Source organism: Cryptomeria japonica, chromosome 4, assembly GCF_030272615.1.
Source record: "Cryptomeria japonica chromosome 4, Sugi_1.0, whole genome shotgun sequence".
Lineage (NCBI taxonomy): Eukaryota > Viridiplantae > Streptophyta > Pinopsida > Cupressales > Cupressaceae > Cryptomeria > Cryptomeria japonica.
The window spans coordinates 503,826,527-503,850,011 of record NC_081408.1 but is presented as its reverse complement, the minus strand read 5'-3'; the positions used below and the strand labels follow the sequence as shown (position 1 = coordinate 503,850,011).

Below are 23,485 nucleotides of genomic sequence, written 5' to 3'. Positions count from 1 at the left end.
ATCATATAAAATTCAGCCTATTTTGGTTCCTGAGCCTCGGGGAGTATTTTTTCTCCAGATCCAGGGCATATGACCTTGGCACGCATTTCGAGAAAAAAAAATTTTAAAAGAAAACAAAATATTTTTCCTTTTTACAGCATGCAGGTCGGATTTTGATTTTTTATTAAAAAATCTTCAAAAAAAAATCAAAAGGCGAAAATAGGGTTTAAATAAAAATTTGTTTTTTGCAAAATTTATTGGGGGGGTCCCACGGTACGCAGGGTACCATGGGGCCCCTGCCATGTTGCAGGCCCCGGTACTGCCGCCATCGACAGCTTTCCCGGCCCCCATTGGCCCTCTAGTCCCTCCGTCGGTCTCCGGCCCCCTGCCGGCTCCTGAGCCCCTTCCGGCCTCTTTGCGACCGCCGGCGGCTCCGCCTGGGACCACCACTACCTCCTCCGCGCCACAGCGTGTTCAGCTCCCCAGTCGCCGCTCCACTCCACCCTTGGCCTCCGCCTCCCTGTGGCCCAGCAGCTCTCATGCCGCCTACCGCCCGACCCACCTCCGCCGCCGGCCATGTGGCCTCCTCCCTAGCCCCCACTGCCACCGGCAACCTCCACTCCACCGCCGCCACTGAAGCTCCTCCCTGGCCCCCGCCGCCAGCCTCAGCCGGACCCTTGCGCCCAGCGACCCAGCCCTACTCTACCGGTGGCTGCCCTGGCTCTGCCACCCGACCACCACCGGAGCTCCTCTCGGCCACCGGAGAACCACCAAGCCACCACCGGAGCACCACCCAGCCACCAGACTCTCCTTTTTGCCTCTTTCAGGGGGGGGTTTGGTTTTTTGGCCATATCTTGGGCATACGGAGTCATTTTTTTGAAAAAGAATAGGCATCGGAAATCTAGTTCCGAGCCGGACCTCGTCATGTTGGTATTTTTTTCCAATTTTTCTGTTTGACTATGTTTTTTTCCAGTCAAAGTGAGGTCTTATTTTTGCACTCCGGGAGCCATAGAATGAGCATCCGACCTCCATTTTTTGAAAAGTTTATATTTTTGGAAAGTGTGTGATGTGTAATTTCCAACCATCTGAGTTTTATTTCCAGATTCTTCTCCATGCATATTTTATTCAGTTTTTTGCTTTTCAGCACTCTGGTGGATATCGTGGTTGTTTCAGGTCCTGGGATCTCTTCTCTGAATAGGATGTCTCTATTTTGGTTCACATTTCTATTTCCAGTCTTCTTATTATTGTAGCTTGTATTTATGCAAACGCATTGAGATAAAGTGTCATCATGCATTGTTTACTTGGGATCTTGCACATCGTGTGTCTTGTTGTACATGCACTCCTTTCAAAGTGCCATGAGGGGGTTGATGTTTTCCTATTGTTTGCCATCTTCCTTTATCCAGTGAGTGTTCCTTCCATGACATTTACCTCATGATGTGTGTCAAGTGAGTGTTCCTTCCACGACACCATGTACTTTTCTTCGCACCTTTGATGTTCCTGGTTCTTCGTCATGTGGTTCTTGTTGGTCGTTCTTTTCAGTGTACATGTCCCTCTTCAGCATTATGGGGAAGTTTATCCTGTTGGTTCTAATGCTTCCATGGTTCGATTGATCAGTTCTTTAGGCTTTGGTGTCTCATGCCATCTGTATCTTTGACTTTAGTTGTTTGCCCTTGTTTGCCATCTGATTCGAGTAGTGTCATTTGAGGGCACTCATGCAGATTACAGTCTTCTCTACCCGGTCATGTTCTATTTCGGTGGAGGTTCTCCAGATCAGCAGTTATTCTTCAATAGAGTTTGCAGGTTCTTCATGCTTCAGTGGTGTTCTATTCCATCTCTTTTTGGAGTAGAGTTTTGTTCCCATGTGGTTTTCTCTATTTCTCCAGTTCATAGAGATTTCATTGTATTTGGGTACCTAATCAGGCCTTGTTGTCGGGACCCATCTTTATTGCTTTCAGTAGCTGTTCTAGGTTTTAGCTTCTCCCTAAGTCTAGCTTAAGGGGGGGGTTAGATTATTCGGGTATTTACTTGATTAATTAAACAATATTTATTTAATTATTTAAGTTCCCTTTATCTATTTTACACTTAAGATAACTTTAGGTGAATATAATTAATTATTATGTGCAAACCTAGGTTTTCCCTTTTAGGGTTTCTTGACCTATTAAAGGTTGACTTCTTTCTTTTCATTGTATGAAGAAGGATTATTATTGTCAACACATTTTGGAGATTATTGAGCTCTTATCTTTTGGAGCATATTTTTCCTGTGTTTTTGTTCCTTCTGTGATTTGCTTCCTTGCTTCTCCTTGTAATAGGTTTTTCAGCTTGCAGAGATCATTTGGGCTCCTGTGGTGTTGTATTTTCTCAACTCCTATACCAACATCATAAACAAAGAACAAATGATATAAAATGTTGAACAAGAATGAAAACATTATATCGCCAAAAAATACAACTATGATAAGGAACGCATTTACTATATCAAATATTTGAATTCTGCGCTTAGTAGATGACCAGAAATGCAGTGACATTGCAAGGAACATGGTAAGTTGGTTTATTTATATCTACCTTGGAGACACTTTGGTTGGATTCAAATATAACTAGCAACTCCAGTTTACATTGACTACAACTTTTGCACTTATATAGCCCATGACTTTCTACTTACAGAGTCCACTACAAGTAAAAAAACAATACCCAAATTGCATTTTTTGTAAAACAGAGATTCTCAGGGAGAATTTTATTTTTGTTTTAAATGTACTAACAAGAGATGCCAAGATCCTTCGTGTTTTTTGGTAGAATTTTGTTTGTTTTAACTAGTAGGAAATCCTAAAAATGAATCTGTGAACCCATTTAAGATTTTTGAGAGGAAAATGCAATCACATTGTTTTGAAGAATATCTCAAATACATTAAGCTTACAAGGCATTCAATTTTTTATATTGCACAAAGATGTTGATTGTTTAGTTAATAAATATATTGCCTCATCTTAGATGAGAGACCAAAAAATGGACAATACCCAAAGAGGAGTAGGATTACAACAAGAGACAACAGAGACAAAATAAAACATTATCGTGGACTACACAATCTATAATGAAGCATGTATCAAGTACAAAAACAACCTAACTTATTTATATAAAGAGACAAGAATAGAAAAAACAATAAACTTTTTGAACAAAATCCATAATAAGAAATCTTAAAATAACAAACTTATAAGAAAATTAGTGGTCTTTAAATCTTAAAACGTGTTTTTTTATATTATTCTTTAACTCCAACTACAATTCTTGATCCTAACTTATTTATATAAAGAGGCAAGAATAGAAAAAACAATAAACTTCTTGAACAAAATCCATAATAAGAAATCTTAAAATAACAAACTTATAAGAAAATTAATGGTCTTTAAATCTTAAAACGTATTTTTTATATTATTCTTTAACTCCAACTACAACTCTTGAACCCATAAACAACTATATTAAAATACTTTATCCATTATCTCTCTTACTCATTTGAAAGGGAACTTCGGATAGGTGCAATTTTTATAATTAATGAAACGTCCTAAGAAAAGACGTGCTTACTCTAATCAAAAGACTACACAGCATAAATTATTAACGAAAGGGCACACTATCTAGAACAAAAAATAAACATGATAGGTTCCATAACTATGTCTGTAGCTTTCAAAACCCTAATTCCAAACCGGAGTCCATTCCATGTACACCACCTCAGCCAATTCTATGGCCAAGATTATCTGTGACGTATTCTGACATGGGTGCTTCTCTCATCTAGACGTCTTCCTTATTTTATTGGCACTCGGTCGTTGATTCCATTTCGTCCCACCTGAAATTGCGTAGACAATCTTTCCTCACACTCTGAACCCTAACATTATATCTACCCCTTTTCTCGATCGCTTCTGTCTTACCATTGTTTTCTTTCCTGCCTGCCCTGAGTCTTCCGAGCTCTTATTAATCAGTCTTCTCTGTTTTGTTCAATCCAATCCCACGGCAATGGAGAATGAGATTAGCAATGCCTTTGAGAAAATTCTACCGCCATCTGCATCTGCATCTGCATCATCATCATCATCATCATCATCACCATCATCTTCTTCAACAACAAAGAAGGCATACGATGTATTCATAAATCATCGTGGCACTGACACCAAAGAGACACTGGCCGCCTCTATCTACCATACCCTCCATGTGATGGGACTTCAAGTTTTCTTAGATAAACCAGAGCTTGAGCTTGGTGACTCTATACCCTCTGAAATACAGAAAGCCATGACGACTTCTTTCCTTCATATTGCCATACTTTCACCCAACTATGCACAATCTCCATGGTGTTTGGCTGAGCTATCATTCATGGTCAAAACTGGCAACAAAATTATTCCAGTCTTCTACAATGTTGACCCCAAAGATATCCACTGGATTTGTGAGGGAAAAGGAATCTATGCTGATGCATTTTCTAACCCAAAAACCATGGCCAGATATACTTCAGAAACGCTTGAGGATTGGAAGAGGGCGCTGCAAGAGGTTTCATATCTTTCTGGCTACATTGTGAAGAATAAGCAGTGAGTACTATATATTCTACTTCTTTTGGACTTAAATAGCATATTTGAAGTTTCAATTCATTTAGGTGGTTCATCTTAAAATTATTGAAAAAGTCATTATGATTTCAAATGAGCTTCCTAAACATATCAAAATATAGATTGTGTTGTTTAAACTTGACCCGTCATGATATAATATATCTCATACATCCACTCTATTCTCATTTACAATGGAACCAAGTGAACCAATTTACTATTGAATCTATATTTCATGCAAGGCTTTCTTCTTTAGTATACTTTTCATCTTTATTATAATTGTATTGTTAAATTATTTTAAATAAGTTTTATAATAGTTTTTTATTATTTTTGAACCTTGTTAGCCTTGGATGCATAAGTTTTTATGTATCTTTTGGAAGATTTTATATTACTCACAAGATCATTTTTGCTACTTGATAAAAGCCTTCAACTGAAGTCTCTTTCACTGAGAGCCAATGTTTGAGAGGTATACATTCTGTCAAATTCACCCAAGCATGATCTTAGCCTCATCCTTTATGGTGTTGGAGCCTTACAATTATGCAAGATTTGATCTTTGTTGGGTCCATTCAAAACCATTCAACTTCACTAGTAGACCAAGTGCACATTGACTAAGTACATGTTTAAGTTGGACAAATAATTATTTTGATCCAATTTAGAGCCAAGTATTAAGTGATATTCATTGTTGGGCTCATCTAATATTAATTTCCCCTCTAAAGAATTCAAACTCTCATAGATGACAAAAAATGTACCATCATTCTCACTAATTGAGCTATAGCCATTTGATCCCTTGATTTTACTTCACCTTGAAAAGAAAAATTTATTAAACTTTTTAAAAACCCTAAGCTAATCAATTAAGTAGACAAATGATAAGATTTAATAATAGGATTATGGGTTGAGACAGTAATCTAAGAAATAAACAAGTTATTTGAAATGAAAAATATTATTTAGGTTGTTTAGCTTTGGGTATGACTTGATGACATGAAATTATAAATTGTTGTTCAATAATCTAAATAGCACTTTGATAGATCAAATTTGACTTTATGATATTGTGACAAACAACAATCTAAATTTTGCTATAATCTAAGGTGAAATGACAATGCAAAATAAATTTGTTTCAACTTTGTAGCATGAAATAGTTCTCTATGTTTAGAATTGACTTGTGCCACATGAAATTCATCTCACAACTTATATGATCCAAAAATTGGGTTGCCTCGTCTATTAATGTTTGAATCTACAATAAAGAACTAGTGGTGTTAATGTAAACTTTGATGGGTTTGGTAGACTAAATGATTCTCCCATGTTCCAGCCCCTAGACTAGTTAGTTTAATAGCATACAAAAAATATTAAATAACAAGCAATCATGTAATATTCTCACCCTTTACTAGTATATATGGTGATGTAATGTTGGTGTCATGCTCTTTGAATTATGATGCAAAAGTGTACTGAGATCCCTCTTAGTTTGAGCTTGGATGATGTTGGATATTTTAAATTGAATTAGAGTTGGTCATTATATACAACACCCTATAATACATTTTGAAATATTTTGTGCTTTAAATCAATGCATAGTAGTTAGTAGGAAATGTAGAAGTTGATGATACAACAATAGGAGCCAAGAATCATCTACAAGAACAATAACCCATCACACAAAAGAGATCAAGCAAAGATAATATGCTCCATAGCAACCTGAGAATTTGTATTGATTGCACAAAAGAATATCAGAGACATGATATTAGAGATACCATTACATTGAATTAATGAATCCTTATAAAAGGATGAATTAAACCCTAAAGAAATATTAAAAGAGAGCAAGTTACAATTGTCCATGTCATAATGAATGAGACAACGTGTGCTAAATAAAGCTTAATCTAGTAAAAGGAAAAATCACCTAAGTTTAGCTTAAGTGAAAAAGTAATTAAAGGACCCAATTAAGAAATAATTAGATAAAGTGTCCTAATTATCCAACGTGCCCCAGCCCCCCCCCCCCCCCTCCTCCCCCCTTAATGTTAACTTAGGGATAAGGTAAAGAGATAATGATGGATGCAAAATGCATGCATGAATGTGTCCCAACAACAAAGGCTTGGTCAAATACTCATGTACAACCCAATGCAAAGCAATACAACTCTCACAATCGTAGAAAAGGGAAAAAATTCAGTAGGAGAAAACTCCTCTCCAAAAGAGAGAAAATAAAATAACTATACTAGTGAAAGAAGGAAAGAAGGATGACTCAATGTGAACCCCCAAGGATTGATTTTGTCATAATAGTGCAATGAATGTCCCCATAAGAGAGAGAATATAAGGATAGGAACCCCTAAAATGAAGAAGTGTCTCTTGTGCCAATGATGAAAGCTTGAAGATAGAATAAAATTCATTTCCTACAAACAACATTTCCTCTATTTGTTGTGTTGTCTCAGTCTATGTTTGAGTCTCTACCTTTTGCTCTTTATTTTCTGTCGGTTTCTCCTATGAGTTATCAGTTTCCTCAATCACCGGAGGCTCACTAGCCATATCAGTCTTATTTGTTGTATCTTTGTCTACCACTATGTTGATCTTCTGAGTATCAATATCCACAGTATATAGGACTTCAGGATTAGGATTATTATCCTTTACATCCATACTCTCAGCTGTCGGTTGATCATCTGTAGTTGTTGTTTTTACCGGTGGAGTATTTAAAGGAGGTGGGGGTAAGTTGTCTCTAACCTTGATACTAGGTGGTCCACCAACTTTTCCTTTCCCCTTGTCTCTATCTTTCTGATAAACTTTTATGGGTTTGGGGTTCCTGTACTCTTCTTGTTTTTCTTTTTCAACCAGGAATATATCCCATCCATCTTCAATTTCTTTAGTCACCTCATTTACTCTTCCAACCATTAAAGCAATGTGCCTATGTGCAGTAGAAAATACTGTCCTGTTGGCTTGAGCAATTAGGTCATCAATTTCTTGGGGAGAGTTTATCGGATATACAGCAAGTAGCTTTTCAATCTTTATTTTCTTATCCAGTTCTATCACTGCTTGTCTTCATGCTTCTAGTCTTTTGAATAGTTCATCTGGAGCTTCATTGACTACTTCCATTAAAAACTTCTTATACATATCCATGTGTAATATAACACTATTTTCAACTTGCTCTTTTTCATCAGCTGTTAGAGTGTCATATATTTTCTCTATGTTCTTCAATTTACCTTCCTCTGTGATTTCATTCAGTAGTATATCAAGAGGGGCCAAGTCTTTGTTTGTCCTCTTCTTCTTCTTGGGTGTCAGTTTCTTCTTGGGTGTGGCCTTTCTTACCGAAGATCTCACTGCTTGTTGCTTTTGCCTTGTCCTCCTGGGTGAGGGTGTGGTTGCCGGTGAGGGATCTCTTTTTCTTACAACTCTTTTGAAAGTTGCAGGCATGTCACTTCCTAAAGAAGTACCTACCAGTGATAGGTGAGTTTCAGGTTGTGGAGCTGCTAACTCATCCTCTGTTATACCGGTTTCCTTCAATACATCTTCTTTGATGGATTTTGCTTGTCTAGAACCTTTCCTTACAACTGCCTCAACCTTTTTCACTCTCTTATTAGATTGTATTTGACTTTCTATGGTTTCAACACTACCAAATACTTCTTCTTTAGGTTCTCTGGGGGCTTCCAGAAGTGCTTTAGCATATGTTTCAACTATGTGATCATCTATTTCATAGCCCATCTCGATTACCCAAACTGTCCTTGGGATGACCGCTTCCATCCAAATTTCATCTTTCTTGATTACAAAGCATATTTCATCTTTGTATTTGTCTACAATCTTCTGTGATAACCTTATTCTTTTCTTCATTTTGGTATTTAATGCTTGAAAAAAGTCACGAATACTGTTTTCCTTGTTCTCACCCATATTATTGAATAGTTATGTTAATTGTTTGCCTACCAGTATATCATATCCAAGTTCTTTGTAACCTATACCGAGAACCTGTTTTGTTATGTGTAGCATCAGACATACTAACATGTTTCCAAACCTGAAAGTTCCTTTCTTGTCCTTCTTGATCTTTCCAAGGTTGTCAATTAATTCATCTTTTAACCATTCACATATATCAATTTTTGCATTGTCTGTGACCATGTCATAAGCACTCTTAATGCATAAGCTTGAAACTGAATTAAGTCTATTTGCATGAGTAGCTTTATATCCTAATATCATGTTGATGAATCTCATATTGATATCTGTTACATCATTAACGGGTGAACTCACAATAATGGTTCCCACTTTTTTGCCACTTTTGACACTGAGATGAACAATTTTAAAATAATCTTCAACTTCCGACAACTATAACTTTTAAACTATTAAGAATTTGAAGATGATGTAAATTAGTGATTTGTAGAATTTTGTCTGTAGATTCTGTATATATTTTTTTCAAATTTTTTTGAAGGATTTTTTTAAAATTTTTCCATCTCCCTCGAAAAGTAGTTTTTTACAACAAACTACATTTTTTAAGAGTGATGTGCCTCCCGAAATGCATAACTTTTTTTCTAAAAATGATAAAAACTCAATTCTTTCAAATTTTGGTTTGTAACATCAATATCGAAGGCTTGTAGTTTGTTTGATAGTGATATGTTCAATATTTTTCATTTTATTAAGTTTTGAAGTCCGACTAGTCATAATTCAGACATAGGTTTACGTTTGAACACATAACTTATTCCATATATATCGAAATTCAATTTTATTTTTTTTGTTAGAAAGAAGACATCAATACCCAGGGCTTAGATATTTTTCAGAATTTTTTTGAATTAGTTTCCTATTTTTTCCAATGCGTTGAACAGAGAAGTTCATGTTCGGTGAAAAACCTATATTTGGTAAAATTAAAAAAACAAGTTCATAATAAACTCAATATGTAATAAAATTATATTCATTGGAAAGCTTGCTTTGAGGACTATAATACTACATTTTGAGTTGTCAAGATCATTCCATTTGAGCCTTCAACCAGAGGTTTCAAGGCCAAAAATCTGCAAAAAAATGTAGAAATCTTCAGAGAAGTGTTAAAAAAGGGGTTCGAATGAAGGGGGGTTCAAGCGAACCCCCCATTTTTAGGGGGGTTCGAATGAAGGGGGGTTCGATCGAACCCCTGCGCTATAACTGAAAAATGACATAAACGGGCATTAAAGATGCTTCGCTCAAAAGATGGGGTTCGAGCGAAGTGGGGTCTTTGCTCGAACCCCAAAGGGTATTCCGTTCGAACACCCCCACTTCGCTCGAACACCCCCACTTCGCTCGAACCCTCCGTAAACAAAATTTTCCACTTTCGTCAATTTCCTTCATTGGCAAAAGTGGGAACTAGCTTTGTGAGTTCACCCTAACTCTTAGGGACCTCTTGTCGAATGTTGCACCAGTTAGGTTTATAACTAGGTCATTGGAAACCTTCTTGGTTTTATCCGGTCTTTTATCGGTGGCCGGTAACCCTGTGACAACTTTCACAGCTTCCTTGGTGATCTTGTGGACTGCATCTAACCAGAAAAATTCACCATGTACCCTGCTTAAGACTATCCTAATCACATCCTTGGGGAATTCAGGAATCCTAAGGATCTCTGTAAATCCTAGGGTCTCAATGATCTTGTGTTCATTTTTTACATTGCCGGTATTATCACATATCACAATTTTAAACATGGTTTTAATTTCTTCATCTCCTAACTCTTCAATGTTGCAGTGGATGTACATTCTGGGGTCTTCAGCATAAACAAATCCCTTAGGAATTTGAGAAAAAGCACCTAAGGTATCATCTTTCTTTGCTATCTCGAGAACTAACTGAAATACGGGCCTAGGTCTTTTTATCACTTCAAAAACAGTAGGGTTTGCTATATATTCAATTGCAGAGGTGGATGCCATGATTAAATACCTTTTACTGCCTTTAGGATGGATGATTGCTTGGAGTGTTCTTGCTTCTTGCTCGAAATGCCTTAGCTCAGAATCTTCACGCTCTTCGTAAATTTGAAATCTCGGTGAAATGAAATGGAGCCAAAACCTTAATTTTATAGTGTCTATTCGCCATCTACCATATTAATTGCATGTCGGTTAAGTATTCACTTAACATTGTTTGCCGGTAATAAGTAATTTTCAACTTCTTATCTCTAACCGAGGGAATAATAATACATGTGTCATTAGATTGCCAAACCCTCAAAGAAACTTTCTTCAATTTGATGAAGAACTTCCTGCCGATGGAGCATTGCTCTGTCCTTCCGGTGAAGTATCACTCTGTCCTACCAGTGAAGCATTGGTTGGTTCTACCGGTGGAGGAGCATTCCCAATATTTAGATCAACTTTTCTAATCCATTATTTTGAGAATTCTTGCTTAACCTCTTCAACTTTTTCTTTACCTTTCAAGCTAGAACTTTTGTTGTCTACCGGTGTTCCTTTACTTCTACAAAATTTAGCAATATGCCCAATCTTGTTACATGCATAACAAGTTACATTATTTTTCTGAATAGCTTTTCCATAACCTATGCCGGTTTGTGTTCTGCACTGATTAGATAAATGTCCAAATCTTCCACAAACATAACATCTCACATTCATTCTGCAATTTTCATAATTGTGACCTACTTTGATGCATTTAGAACATTGACCGGTGGGAGTGTTGATATTCTGATAATTTCTAGATCTACATTCATTTTCTCTATGACCATACTTATTACAGTTAAAGCATTTTCCATTGAATTTATAGGCATTAGGTTGTCTTACCAGTTTGCTGTGATCCTGAGTATTTGCAATACCGAAGCTTTCACCAATTTCAAAGCCAATTCCAGAAGTGTCACCTTTAGGTTTTTGATTCTTCAGCAAGGTGCCAAGTTCTTCTGAGCTTTTCTTGAGTTTTTCTTTATGTTGATTTGCAGTTTCTAGTTCTCTTTCTAAGACTTCCTTTTGTCTCATCAGTTCATTTGAGTCATTCTGAGTATGCATCAGATCTATCTTCAACATGTCATTTTCATAGCTAAGTCTTGTGTTCTCATTTGTTGCATCACTTAGTCTTTTAGTCAATTCTTCTTCATTCTTCTTCCTATCCTCAATCTCTTTGCAAAATCTCATAGTCATATCTTGCATTTCATTTTTTGTTGTCATGATCTCTTGTTTCAACTTGCTTATCATATCATTAAGTGATTCCTTTTCATCATTCTCATTTTGCAATTTTTCACAAAGTTCTCTTCTCTTATTTCTTGCAACAGTAAAATTTTCTTGAAGTTCTTGAATGATGTCCTGAGCTGCCCTTAAATCATCTTCTAGTTTGATATTTTTTAATTTTTCTGCATCATAGTCTGTAAGAGCTCCTTCAAGTTGCTTCATTAGATTTTCCATCTTTACTGGTGTCAAGATCTTCCTCAAGCTATTAGGCTTCTGAAAATAGAGGACCAAGCTCTGATACCAATTGTTAGGGATCCCATAGATACGAGGAGGGGGGGGGTGAATCAGTATCTGACCGATGAATGAAATTTCTTTTCTTAAAATATGCAGAACATAATATAACAGTGTACTGATATGCAAGAAATAATGCAATAAATAGAATCAAGAACATCCACATGAAAAGCACACCATAACACAAGATTTTAACGAGGAAACCTAGTGTGGGAAATACCTCGGTGAGATTTGTGACCCACAATATTCACTCACTGGCCAATAAGAGAATATTAATTACAATAGGGGCCTGCACATGCAGGAATGCCAACTGCGTAGAGCTCACTACTCAATGGGAAGTCTCACTGACTTACAATAAGGATTATACAAATCCAATATCTTGTACTGCTTTATAATAGCATCTTCAATGCCAGATTCAGTACTGGTTCCTGCTCTATTCTTTACATATACCCCTTGACCTATATTTTGCACAATAGGTCTGCCTAATATTTTCTCCTTTTTTTTGCTTCTACACATCATTCCAAATGTCTACAATGATCTCTTTTATATATAAGAGTCATTTTATAATTTGCCAAATCAGTTTACACATTTTTACAATAATAAACAAAATATAGTATAACAAAATCCTATCGGCCTCTGTGCCAGTATACTTCCTTTCTTCCATGCCAGTGCCGGTGTCTTGAGTGTCGGTGTAGACTGTGATCTGCTGATGCCGATATAATGCTTTTGTCAGTACCATAAGATTTCAAGGTTGCCATCAATGACAAAACCTTCAATCACATACAATGCCTCATTGGAGTGTGCATATGCCAACAGTGACAAATCAAGACTCTACAAAAATTGATGAAGAACAAGCTCCATGGCTGGTGAATATAGGTTGAAAGTACTAGTGAGGTTGTCAACAAGGATTGTATGAATTTATCCAAAATAATCCTCTAGTTATGTAGTATGAGACTCCACAAACAAGGATGATATGTATGTAAGATACCAATCCCAAGTAGTTGCATCTAGAAGAGCAATATCTTGTTGCATTGAATCAATGGGGTTTATGCATCATCTAATGAAAATTTGATCACAAACAATAGAAGATGAAGATTATTGATATGGTATCTCAATCTAAGGAGTAGAAACATGAAGATAGGCCTTTGATCTATTGAAACATGAAATACCTATTATGTACTCAAGATCCTCTAAAGTATCATCGCTAAAGGGTATGAAACCTGCATATGCAAGGGGAAAAAGACAATCTACTACAAGATCCTTTGAGGATAGAGAGATGTGAAATTCTCCATTAATCTCTCAAAGTTGAGTCCAAAGTGTACAAGGACACTCAAGGTCCAATATAGCACACATAGTGTCATAATCAACACTAAAAAAAATTGCATGTACAACATGGTCTATGATATTACTCCAAGTCAATCTACCTCTTTATGTGATTGACTCATGCATGAGTCCATAAAAATAAGGCAACATATCTAGGCACTTGAGATGTGTTAAATTGCCATGTCACCAAGACTCATAATTGCCCTTTATCAGGCTGATAAAAGAAGAGTGAGCAAAAAAAACCCATGATACCTCAAATGAAATAATTAGACCCCAAAAATCTCAGCATATGTAGAGCATGTCTAATACAACCCTTTCCAACAAACATATCCATCTCAAGTGCCAAAACATCCAAGTAATTGATCAAATAGTGAAAACACAAAATCCTAAATAAAATGTACATGGGACAAATTTTGGAAAAATGGACTTGACATTTAGATAGAGAATGTTGAGTTCTTTCCAACGATGTCTAATTTTTAGAAAATAGAGTTTGGATGTACAAGATATAGCCCTGGAAGCACAAAAATGAAAGCTAACATTGGAGGCCTAGTACAAAAAATTGGAATAGAATTTGAAAAAACCACTTGTAGATTTGGATAGGAACTAGAACCACACTTCTAATGATATCTTGTTTACACGATTTTAATCTAGTGTGATCAAGTTATGACTAAAACACCACACCTAGGACATGGAAACTGGGGGTCCAAAAATATGCCAAAATATTCTCCTAGATTCCCTTCCCAAAATTTAGGAAAGATCTGTTATTTTTACGAGGGCACTATATTTAGTGGAGCTACCAAAATTAACTCCAAAAAAAGGTTAACATAAGCATTGCATGTGTTGTTACTAGGAGCATATATAGGTCAACTAGTTATGCATGTATCTGGAAAAAAAAAATTGACCAAACAAAATAATTTGAACCCCTTTATGACAAATTTTAATATTTTTGCAAAAATTTAAGAACGATTTTTCGAAAGAAAAACTCGTGATAATTTTTCTTGGACCTTCAGGTTGAGGAGGTATGGCTGTGAAGGGGTACGCAGTCTATACGGGCATAGAAATCTATATGGTACAACACGAAAATCTGTGTCCCCTAAAAATTTGCAAATTTTTTCTTGATCTCTAATTTTGACAAATTAGCAAAGCATTTTTAGAGTTCTTGGGCCTCTTGAGAGTAATATTGACCTTTGTTTCACTCCAAAATGCCCAAATATTTTAGCTATCCCCAAATTATGCCTTGATTTTTGTTCCCTTAGCCAACTTGACCCAAAAATTTAACTACTCAAGTTTTTATGATAATAATAACCAAAATTAGGTTTTGGGATGCTACAAGTACGATGGCAGCATTCATTGGAGCCCAGTGTGCACAGAAAAACATTCAAGGTTGGATCACTCAATCATGTGGATAATAACCTGACATATCTAAAGCTTTGATACCATGTATGAGAAAAGATTGAGCTTCGATAACATGTATAAATTGATGATACAATCATAGGAGCCAAGAATCATCTGCAATCAAAACACCTATCACATAAAAGAGATCAAGCAAAGATAATATGTTGCATAACATCTTGAGACTTTTATATTTGATTATACAAAAGAATATAATTGGAGATACCATTACAATGAATGAACGAATCCTTATAAAAATATGAATGAAACCCTAGATGCAAAACCGTAAAGCAAGATTAAAAGAGAGATTTACAAGTATCCACATCATAAGGAATGAGATAACATGTGCTAAATAAAGCTCAATCTAATAAAAGGAAAAAGAACCTAAGTTTAGCTTAAGTGAAAAATTAATTAAAAGACCTAATTAATAAATAATTAGATAAAGTGTCCTAATTACTCCAATAGAAAATAGGTGACATGGGATCAATTTCAGTCTTCAAAAGGTTGAGGTTAATTTCACTTTGTAAAATTGAACTAACATCAATTTTGCACCTTGATTTTGACCTACTTGGATGAATGGATAAACTAAGGATTATAATTAATGCCTAGGGATCAATTTGGATTCATGCAATATACTAAATTTCAATGTCAAGCTTACCATTTTTATGCTAATACATAAGGGCTAACTTAATTAAGTAAGCCCAAAATTAATGGGAAAAAGGTAATATATGTAATTTTTACTACTACAATTTCCCCTCACTTTGGTATACATATGAACACCTTGTAGCTAAAATAAAAATAATTAACCATTGATAAAAGGATGTAGATATGAAATATCCTTGGTACATCATTCTTGTGATGAGTGATCCATCTTGAAATATATAATAGAAAACAAATCTGATGAATAGAATCTAAAAATAAAATATCCAATGAATGCATCACTATTTTCTTTCAAGGATTCATAGTTAGAATCATGTGTCTTCTTATATTTCTTTTTACTCTCCAATTTGCACTCCATGTAAAAGAGACTAGGCTTATATCACATCTCCAAAAAATGACTCTAGACTTGCTAAGGGATTTGGGTCTCCCTTTGGACTTGGATTTTAATTTGTCTTGCTTCTTTCCTTGGTCTTCATAAAAAATTTAAGGTATATTTCACACTAAATAAAAAATTCTTCTCATCTCCTTAAAAAGTAAAAAAATTATAACATATTTATCTTTTAGGATCACTTAAATATTGCTAATGACCATGACAAAAGAATCACATAAGTCAGAAAAAGAACATAATAGGGTTTGGCATCTCTTCTCCCCATCCATCTTGACACCAAGCAATTCCAACTAAGCCACCAACATGTTAAATGTTTCAAGATAGTAAGAAATGTGTCCACCTTCTTTGACCCTCAAACAATGTAACTTCTTCCTCAATAATATATTGTTAACTAAAGGTTTGGATTGATATATCTCTCCTAAGTTCTTCAAAAGAAACTTTGTAGAAGATTATTCATGGACATTAATTAGAAAAAATCTAGTATGCACAATATGATAAGACCTTTGGCTTTATGTTCTATCACATCATACTTAGATGCCAAATTAGGGATAACAGTCTTATGAACATTCCAATATATCTCTATCAATGAACATATCCTCCATCTTCAACTTCCACATCTCAAAATTACTACCATTTTTTAATCTCTATTCCCTTTTATATGATTACTTTCTAAACAATTCTCATAGTAAAGATATCAAAGTATCTTTTGTAGAGGCTTCTTCTTAAAACTAGATTAGCTAAAAAAATCCAACAACCCACAACTAGAATTGAAATTAGCTAGGATTTGGCATCAAGTGTAAATAAGATAAAGTTGTGAAAATAACTTTCTACACTAAAAATTGAGAAGATAAGATGAAAATATTTCAAATATAAATGTAATTTTCTATAGAAATAATACAAAAACACATATAAAATTGAAATAAGCAATATATCACAAGACAATGATTTATGTGGGAAAAACACTTTTGGAAATAAACCTCACGTTCCAAAGAAATTCAATATAGTAATCTAAAAAAATCAAATGGTTACGATATATTTATTGAGTAATCATTTGCATTAGTATTCATCAACATAAAATATAAGTGTTAAAATATTTTGATAGATATTCAATGCCTAAAAATTTAGCATACATACTACTATCACAAAGCATCAGTTTATAGAAGAATACAATAAAAGATGCCAAAAATGGTATTGTAAACCAAGTGTTAATATTATAGGACAAACCTAAGTGTAAAAAATGACCATATAGACCAAAAAATAACTCATATAAATGAAGGCACAAATTTGCATGTCCTTTATACACCTTGTAAAAAATATATCATAATTTTTCATAGGTGTTGGTTATCAAATCCAAAGCAATCTCTTCTATTTTTAGCTCTTATAGTTGTCATAAATCTGTAACATCCTTAATAATATGCCTTTCATATTATAGCACTAAATGGTCATCTTTTGATAGCTAATAGCTCATTTTTTAAGGTACCAAAGCAACAAACAATTCAACTCAATATTTTATACCCAATTTTGATGGAGCATAATATTTAATAATATAAATTATGCTAAATAATTAAAAAGTATTAATAATAAATATATAAACTTAAGAATTTCAAAGGTTGAGACATCTTAATTCTAAACGTGGATTAGGTTCATGCTAGGTAAGATTGCTCATGTATGTATTGCAAAAACCTAAGACAAAGGATGTAGAATCTCAAAACAAAAATTTGATGTGTAGAAATGCATATAAGATGAATATGTAGAAATAACTATAAATAAAACATCATAAAATTAAATCTGGATAATATATTTTTAAAATAAAAATAAACTTAGCATAAAAATTTAGCATATATTATTATATATTATATGAAAATATTATTCAAAATAAACTCAAAATTATATAACAATCAACATGAAATATTACAATCGACTAAATCCTCAATTTTTTAATCAAATTATATTAATTATAAATGATATCCATTTATAGTTCTCTTAGGATATCCAACACCCTCTTGTATGAATACTAATCAAATAACTTTTACATTCTTTAAATTTATTAAACCATTATTATTGAGAAATTAGATTAGTTTTCTATAAAAATAATATATCAAAGTAATGTTATAAAATTATGTTTTTGGTGTGTGACCAATTAAAATATATAATTTAAAAATATTAAATATTTTTGATTAATTTAAATGGGGAGGGCCCCAACTTATTATAGATCAAAAACCAACCATCAAAAGAAAGTCTTGGAGAGCAAGCTAGCAACCACTAGGTATGATCAAGAAGAATAGGGTTTTGAAAGGGCCGAGAGCCTTAAACACAAGAACAAAAGATCATAAAGACAAAAAGAAACAACACAGAGGAGAGAGAACAAAAAACTTCAAATAGAATAAAAAATATGCACACAATAGGAAAACAACACAAAACAGAGCAATGATGCAACCAACCAGCCAACCCATTAGGGTGGTTTAAAAAAGTGCTCCAAAATAGTTTATTTAAATTAAAAAAAGGATTAAGATCCCTTAACCTGATTTTTTATGACTAGGGGAGAACATAAAGGTATTTCCATCTATTTTCCTTACGGAGTTGGATGAAGCATCCATCTTCAAGCGCTATGCAAAATAGTTCTTTGTTGAAACATGGACGAGCTAGGACTCAAACCTAGGACCTTCCATACATTGTTGGAGTGCTCTACCACTGAGCTACTAGCCCCTGTTGGACTAGTCCATCGTCGGTCTAGGTGTGGCTTATTTCCAACACCAACACCCCCCCTTAAGTCACACCTCTTGTGTGCTTGGGGATCCTAGCCTCGACCTGGCTTTGATACCATGTTGAGACATGGACCAGCTAGGACTCGAATCTAGGACCTTCCATATGTTGTTGGAGTGCTCTACCACTGAGCTACTGGCCCCTCTTGGACCAGTCCATCGTCGGTCCGAGTTTGGCTTATTTTCAACACTAACATTCTTGTTGTTTCCTTCTTTACATATTTTTTCTTGAGATGAGAGGAGTTACTGGAAGCACCATTATCAATCCTCCTAGTAATAATAGATGAATCTATCTTCTAGTTGTTATGAGTGATATTAAAATTTTCATCCTTGTTAATATTTTCAATTGATAGGGAAGAGGGAACCTTTGGGGTAGGCTCTTTTTTCTTCCAAACTTTGTGAATTTTCTTACTTATCCAACAAGTCGTATAATTATACCCTACTTTGCTACAAAAATGGAAAAGTATTGGAGAAACTTCATAGCTGATTTCTTGTACCCAAACTCCAAATTTAGAGGCTAAAGAAATTTGGGTAGGGATCACTTTCCCATTTTTCATAAACACAAATTCTAGCATAAGCTAGCAAATTATTGGATTTATTAATTTTATCTATAGCACCAAAATGCCTAAACAAGTTGATTATAACAATTAGGATCTTTTCATTCCAAAAATCCAATGGCAAGCCAGGTACTTGAAGCCATATTGGAAAGTTGGATGGGACATCCCTCATGGGATCAAAATTAGGAATCCATTTATGTAGACATAAATCATTCTATCCCATAAACCAAGGACCATCTGAGATAATTCTAATGTAGTCCTCAATATTAGAGAAGGAAAAGAAAAAAAAATTATTTATCATTGATGTTACCTTAACACCACCTAAAAGTTTCCAACTCCAAAGCACCCATTTTCAGATCGAGTCAATGTAGGGATGGTAACTAAAGAATCTCCCAAAAATAGACCTTGAAAAATGAGCACTAGAATCTTTATAAATGGAATCAGGGATATGATCTTCCAATACCTTCTCAGAGGAAACTCTAGGAACATCCATAGGATTTATAGCAAGGAGAGAAGGGGCAGTTACCTCTTCCACTAACACAAATTCTAACACATGATTGTTCATTACATTTTCAAATATCTCAGAAGCATTCTTCAATACATTAGGAGAGGACGCAACCAAATCTCCCTCCCTTTGAGGAGAAATAGTAACTACAAAAACATACACAGTGCAACTCTTTGCATCAAGCTCTAAAAGCTTAGAAATCCTAGGAGAACAAACAACATTCTCATCAATAAACACAAACCATTTTCTATCCAATTTGAGGGACTTGATTTCAGAAGATCAACAACTTAAGAAAAACCATATTGGTGTTGGAACACACAGAGTGAGATTAAGAAACCTTTTTCTCAACCCTAAAAACTTACCATTATTCAAGATTGTCTCTTCAAACTTAATCGCTTTCTTCCCAAACTTCAAACGGGATTCATTAAGGATATCTAGAAGGAGTTCATCTTCTTCATCTAGCAAGTTTTCAACATATTCAACCCTTCAAAAGGGGGGAAAATAGAAGCAGAAAAAGAAGAGGGAAGATCTTCTTCCTCATCCAACAACAAGAAATTATCCTCCTTCGTATGACCAAGAAAACCCAAAAGCCAAATCTGGGTCATTTTGGAAAGAGACATCCAAAAGTAGATCATCCTCCACACCCCAAGAATTAGTCCAAGGATCAACATGTTGATCAAAATAGGCAACAAAATCAACTCCCAAGAAATCATTAGTGACAACAATGCAACATTTATTACTACCCATATTGCAAGCAGATCAGGGGAGGTGAACAAAGGAACCAAAAAACTCTCTCGCAGTAGAACTAAAGTAAACCCCCATCCTGGATCCAAAGGCACCATCCACACCTCCATCAATATTGAACACCCCAAACAACCGACCAAAAGGCCACCATCAATAGATTTCTGGATAGAGGTGCTAGGGGAAACAGGGTTCCCAATTTAGTGACCACACACCCTCGCACCCCAACAACCAAAGCAAAGAAACCCACGACTAAAGGGTCTTCTACACTAGGTCTAGCATAATTGACCTGAGGGTCACCATCATTGAATCCATCATCCCCTTCCTTGGAATCAAGGGTTTTGATGCCCTTGCCTACCCTAGAATCCACCTTTGCCTGCAGCTTCGCTTGATCTTGTATCTTCGCCCGAGCTTGCATTTTCATCTATAAAATTGAGATCTTAACTCTAATTTGCTTGGTTCAGCAAATAAATATTTTTTTAAATGTTATCCTTAGGGGAAAGCATTTTATTTTTAAAGAAAATACAAAGATGAACTTTACTAACAATTTTGAATTTGACGTAAATCTTTGAATGAAATATTTTTCTTTATAAGATGTTGTTTAAATTAAATTATTTTAAATTTTTCAAAACTTTAAACATATTTATCAAATGTTAAATGATTTATGTTTATTCAAATTTAAGATTTTTTTTAAGAGAATAAACTAAGTTGCCTTATTTTCTTTTTTTCTTTGTCTAGTGATGAAAAAGACTTGTTGAAGAATATTGTAGAATTTGTATTGAAGCATCCAGAAAAGATTTTATTAGTGAAAGATAAACACATTGTGGGCCTTGATGAAGCAGTACAAGATTTTGAAAGAATGATATTGGAATCTTCTAAAAATATAAAAATTGTAGGGATTATTGGTATGGGCGGATGTGGAAAAACTACACTGGCTAAAGAATATTACAATAAAAAAATATTCTCTATATATAAAAGTAGTTATCTTTCCAACATTCGTGATGTGGCAACTAAGAAGGATTTGCATCATACCCAAAAAATGATGCTAAAAGACCTTGGTTTTAAAGTAGATGATTTATCAATTGATAATGTAGAAAGAGGAAAAGCAATGTTAGCAAGGTATATGAAATCTCTCCAAGTGTTTATTGTTTTGGATGATATAGACCATGAAGATCAATTGAACGCTCTATTACCAGTAAGTGATAGCCTTGGATGGGGTAGTATAATTGTTGTTACAAGTCGAGAATCTGGTGTTCTTACAAAATGGGGAATCTCCTCTATTTATAAAATGAAAACACTAAATCCTGAGTATTGCAAGCAACTCTTATGTTGGCATGCTTTTCTACAACCCTCCCCGATGTGTGGATTTGAAGATTTAGTTGAAAAGTTTATGAATGTCTGCAGAGGATTGCCTCTATCCCTCAAGATAATTGGGGAACTACTTAAGGGAAAGCCCAAGGAATATTGGAATTCTCTATTAAATAAGGTCTCCAGATCATTGCCCAAAGATCTTAAAGGTATACTAAGTGTAAGCTTTAAAGAACTAGATGAGGAAGAACAAGAGATTTTCTTAGACATAGCTTGTTTCTTCATAGGAGAACAAAAAAGTTTAGCCATTGCAGTGTGGGATGCATCAGGATGGAGTGGAGTGTATAGTTGGGAAATACTTGAGAATAAGTGTTTGGTTGAGGTTGATGAGAGAAACCGTATAACAATGCATGATCATCTAAGGGATTTGGGAAAAGAAATTGCAGAGACCAAGCCTCCCTACCGTCTTTATTCACCACGACAAATTACCAACATTCAACAACAACAACAGGTGAGATTAAGATTACTTTTATATTCTATCCAATATTTTATGCATTAATCTATCAATTTAGCACATTTTAAGTTTCGATTTGTTTAGGTAGTTCATATAAAATTACACTAGATTCTTCAATAACATTCACTTATTAGTGTGATTTCACATAAATCACTTAAACAGATCAAAATTTTAAAATGTGATGTTTAAACCAAACCATTTAGTTATTTTTTTAAAACTTTTTTCCTTTTTCTATTTTTTCATTCAGAAAATAGCTCTGGTTCGGGGGATCAAAGGAGAAACAGATGAGTTTTATAGACCGCAGCCATTCCAACCACCTTCTTATGATTCTATTGAGCTTGTGGGAGGCTCTTGTACAAATTCTTCAAATACACCTTTCCATGATTGTATTGAGCTTGTGAGGGGCTCTGGTACACCTCCTTCACTTGGGCTAAAAATCCTTGCTGCTAAAGATGGTCATTTTACAGAAGAATTGTCGGCACTATCAACAGGCCTTGTCTGGCTTCGATGGGACAACTTATTGCAGCGAGCTCTTCCCTCATGGCTTTCATTGAATAATTTAAGAGTTTTAGATCTCAGTCACTCTCTCGAAATGGAACAACTGTGGAGCGACAATGCCCATGTAAGTTATCTTTCTATTATTTACGTACCATACCTTTAATCTCTTACATTTGTTTTAATCAAAGAAACTTGGCTGCAGCCTCCCTTGGAGTTAAGAGAGCTGAATATGGGTAATATAAGAAATTTCCTGAGATTTCCGAGATCAATAGGACGTCTTAAGGAGTTGAAAAAGATATCCCTGAACGACTTCAGATGTGGAGTAAGTTGTCAAGTTCCTATTACCAGTCTGCCAGAAGAGTTTTGTGATCTACAATCACTGGAGCACCTTGAATTACGTGGATGTCATAAGTTGACATCGCTGCCCACCAATTTTGGCTATTTGACAAATCTTCGGTACCTAGATTTGAGTGGTTGCTTGCAGTTGGAGGAGTTGCCAGCTTCTTTTAAAGAGCTTATAAATCTGCAATATCTTAATTTAGTTGGTTGCACCAAGCTCACCTTCAGTCCAGAAATTTTAAAAAATATGACAAAGCTAGAGACTGTGCATTTTATGGGATGTATGACTTTGCGTGACTTCACAGGGTCACTCTTGAGAAAATGACAATTTAGTAAGTACTAAAGATCTAAAGCTCCCCAATATCAGTCAAGCTCATAAGGCTGGACACATGTAAATCCTTGAGGAATTGTTTATAGAAAACTTTGGGCGTTTTGTAATACTAGTTTCATTCAGAGAATTTCATATCATGAATAACTTGAGAATTAAACTCGGGACCTCTCGCACCCTAAGCGAGAATCATACCACTAGACCAAATGCCCTTAGATGTCTATTACACACCATTAAATTTTTAACGCTGTAAGTTAACCTACAGAGAAAAATTAAAAA

At 34.9% G+C, this 23,485-nt stretch overlaps 1 protein-coding gene across 1 annotated transcript; it reads left to right on the top strand.

The window, feature by feature from the left end:
• The first annotated feature begins 518 nt into the window (after nucleotides 1-518).
• LOC131053450 (disease resistance protein RUN1-like) lies at nucleotides 519-23,203 on the top strand. The gene is made up of 6 exons (XM_059219237.1): nucleotides 519-812; nucleotides 2,480-2,514; nucleotides 3,933-4,526; nucleotides 20,958-22,038; nucleotides 22,289-22,663; nucleotides 22,742-23,203. Exons 1-6 carry the CDS (start codon nucleotides 519-521, stop codon nucleotides 23,201-23,203), a joined length of 2,841 nt encoding a protein of 946 aa, XP_059075220.1.
• Nucleotides 23,204-23,485: the final 282 nt, after the last annotated feature.

What these genes read in the sequence shown, in the direction of transcription:
- LOC131053450 (XM_059219237.1), top strand. Translation starts at nt 519, where the DNA reads ATGCCGCCTACCGCCCGACCCACCTCCGCCGCCGGCCATGTGGCCTCC. An exon ending in TACATTGTGAAGAATAAGCA is followed by an intron (nt 4,527 to 20,957) that starts GTGAGTACTATA and finishes TTCTTTGTCTAG; the next exon opens with TGATGAAAAAGACTTGTTGA. An exon ending in TGTGGAGCGACAATGCCCAT is followed by an intron (nt 22,664 to 22,741) that starts GTAAGTTATCTT and finishes ACTTGGCTGCAG; the next exon opens with CCTCCCTTGGAGTTAAGAGA.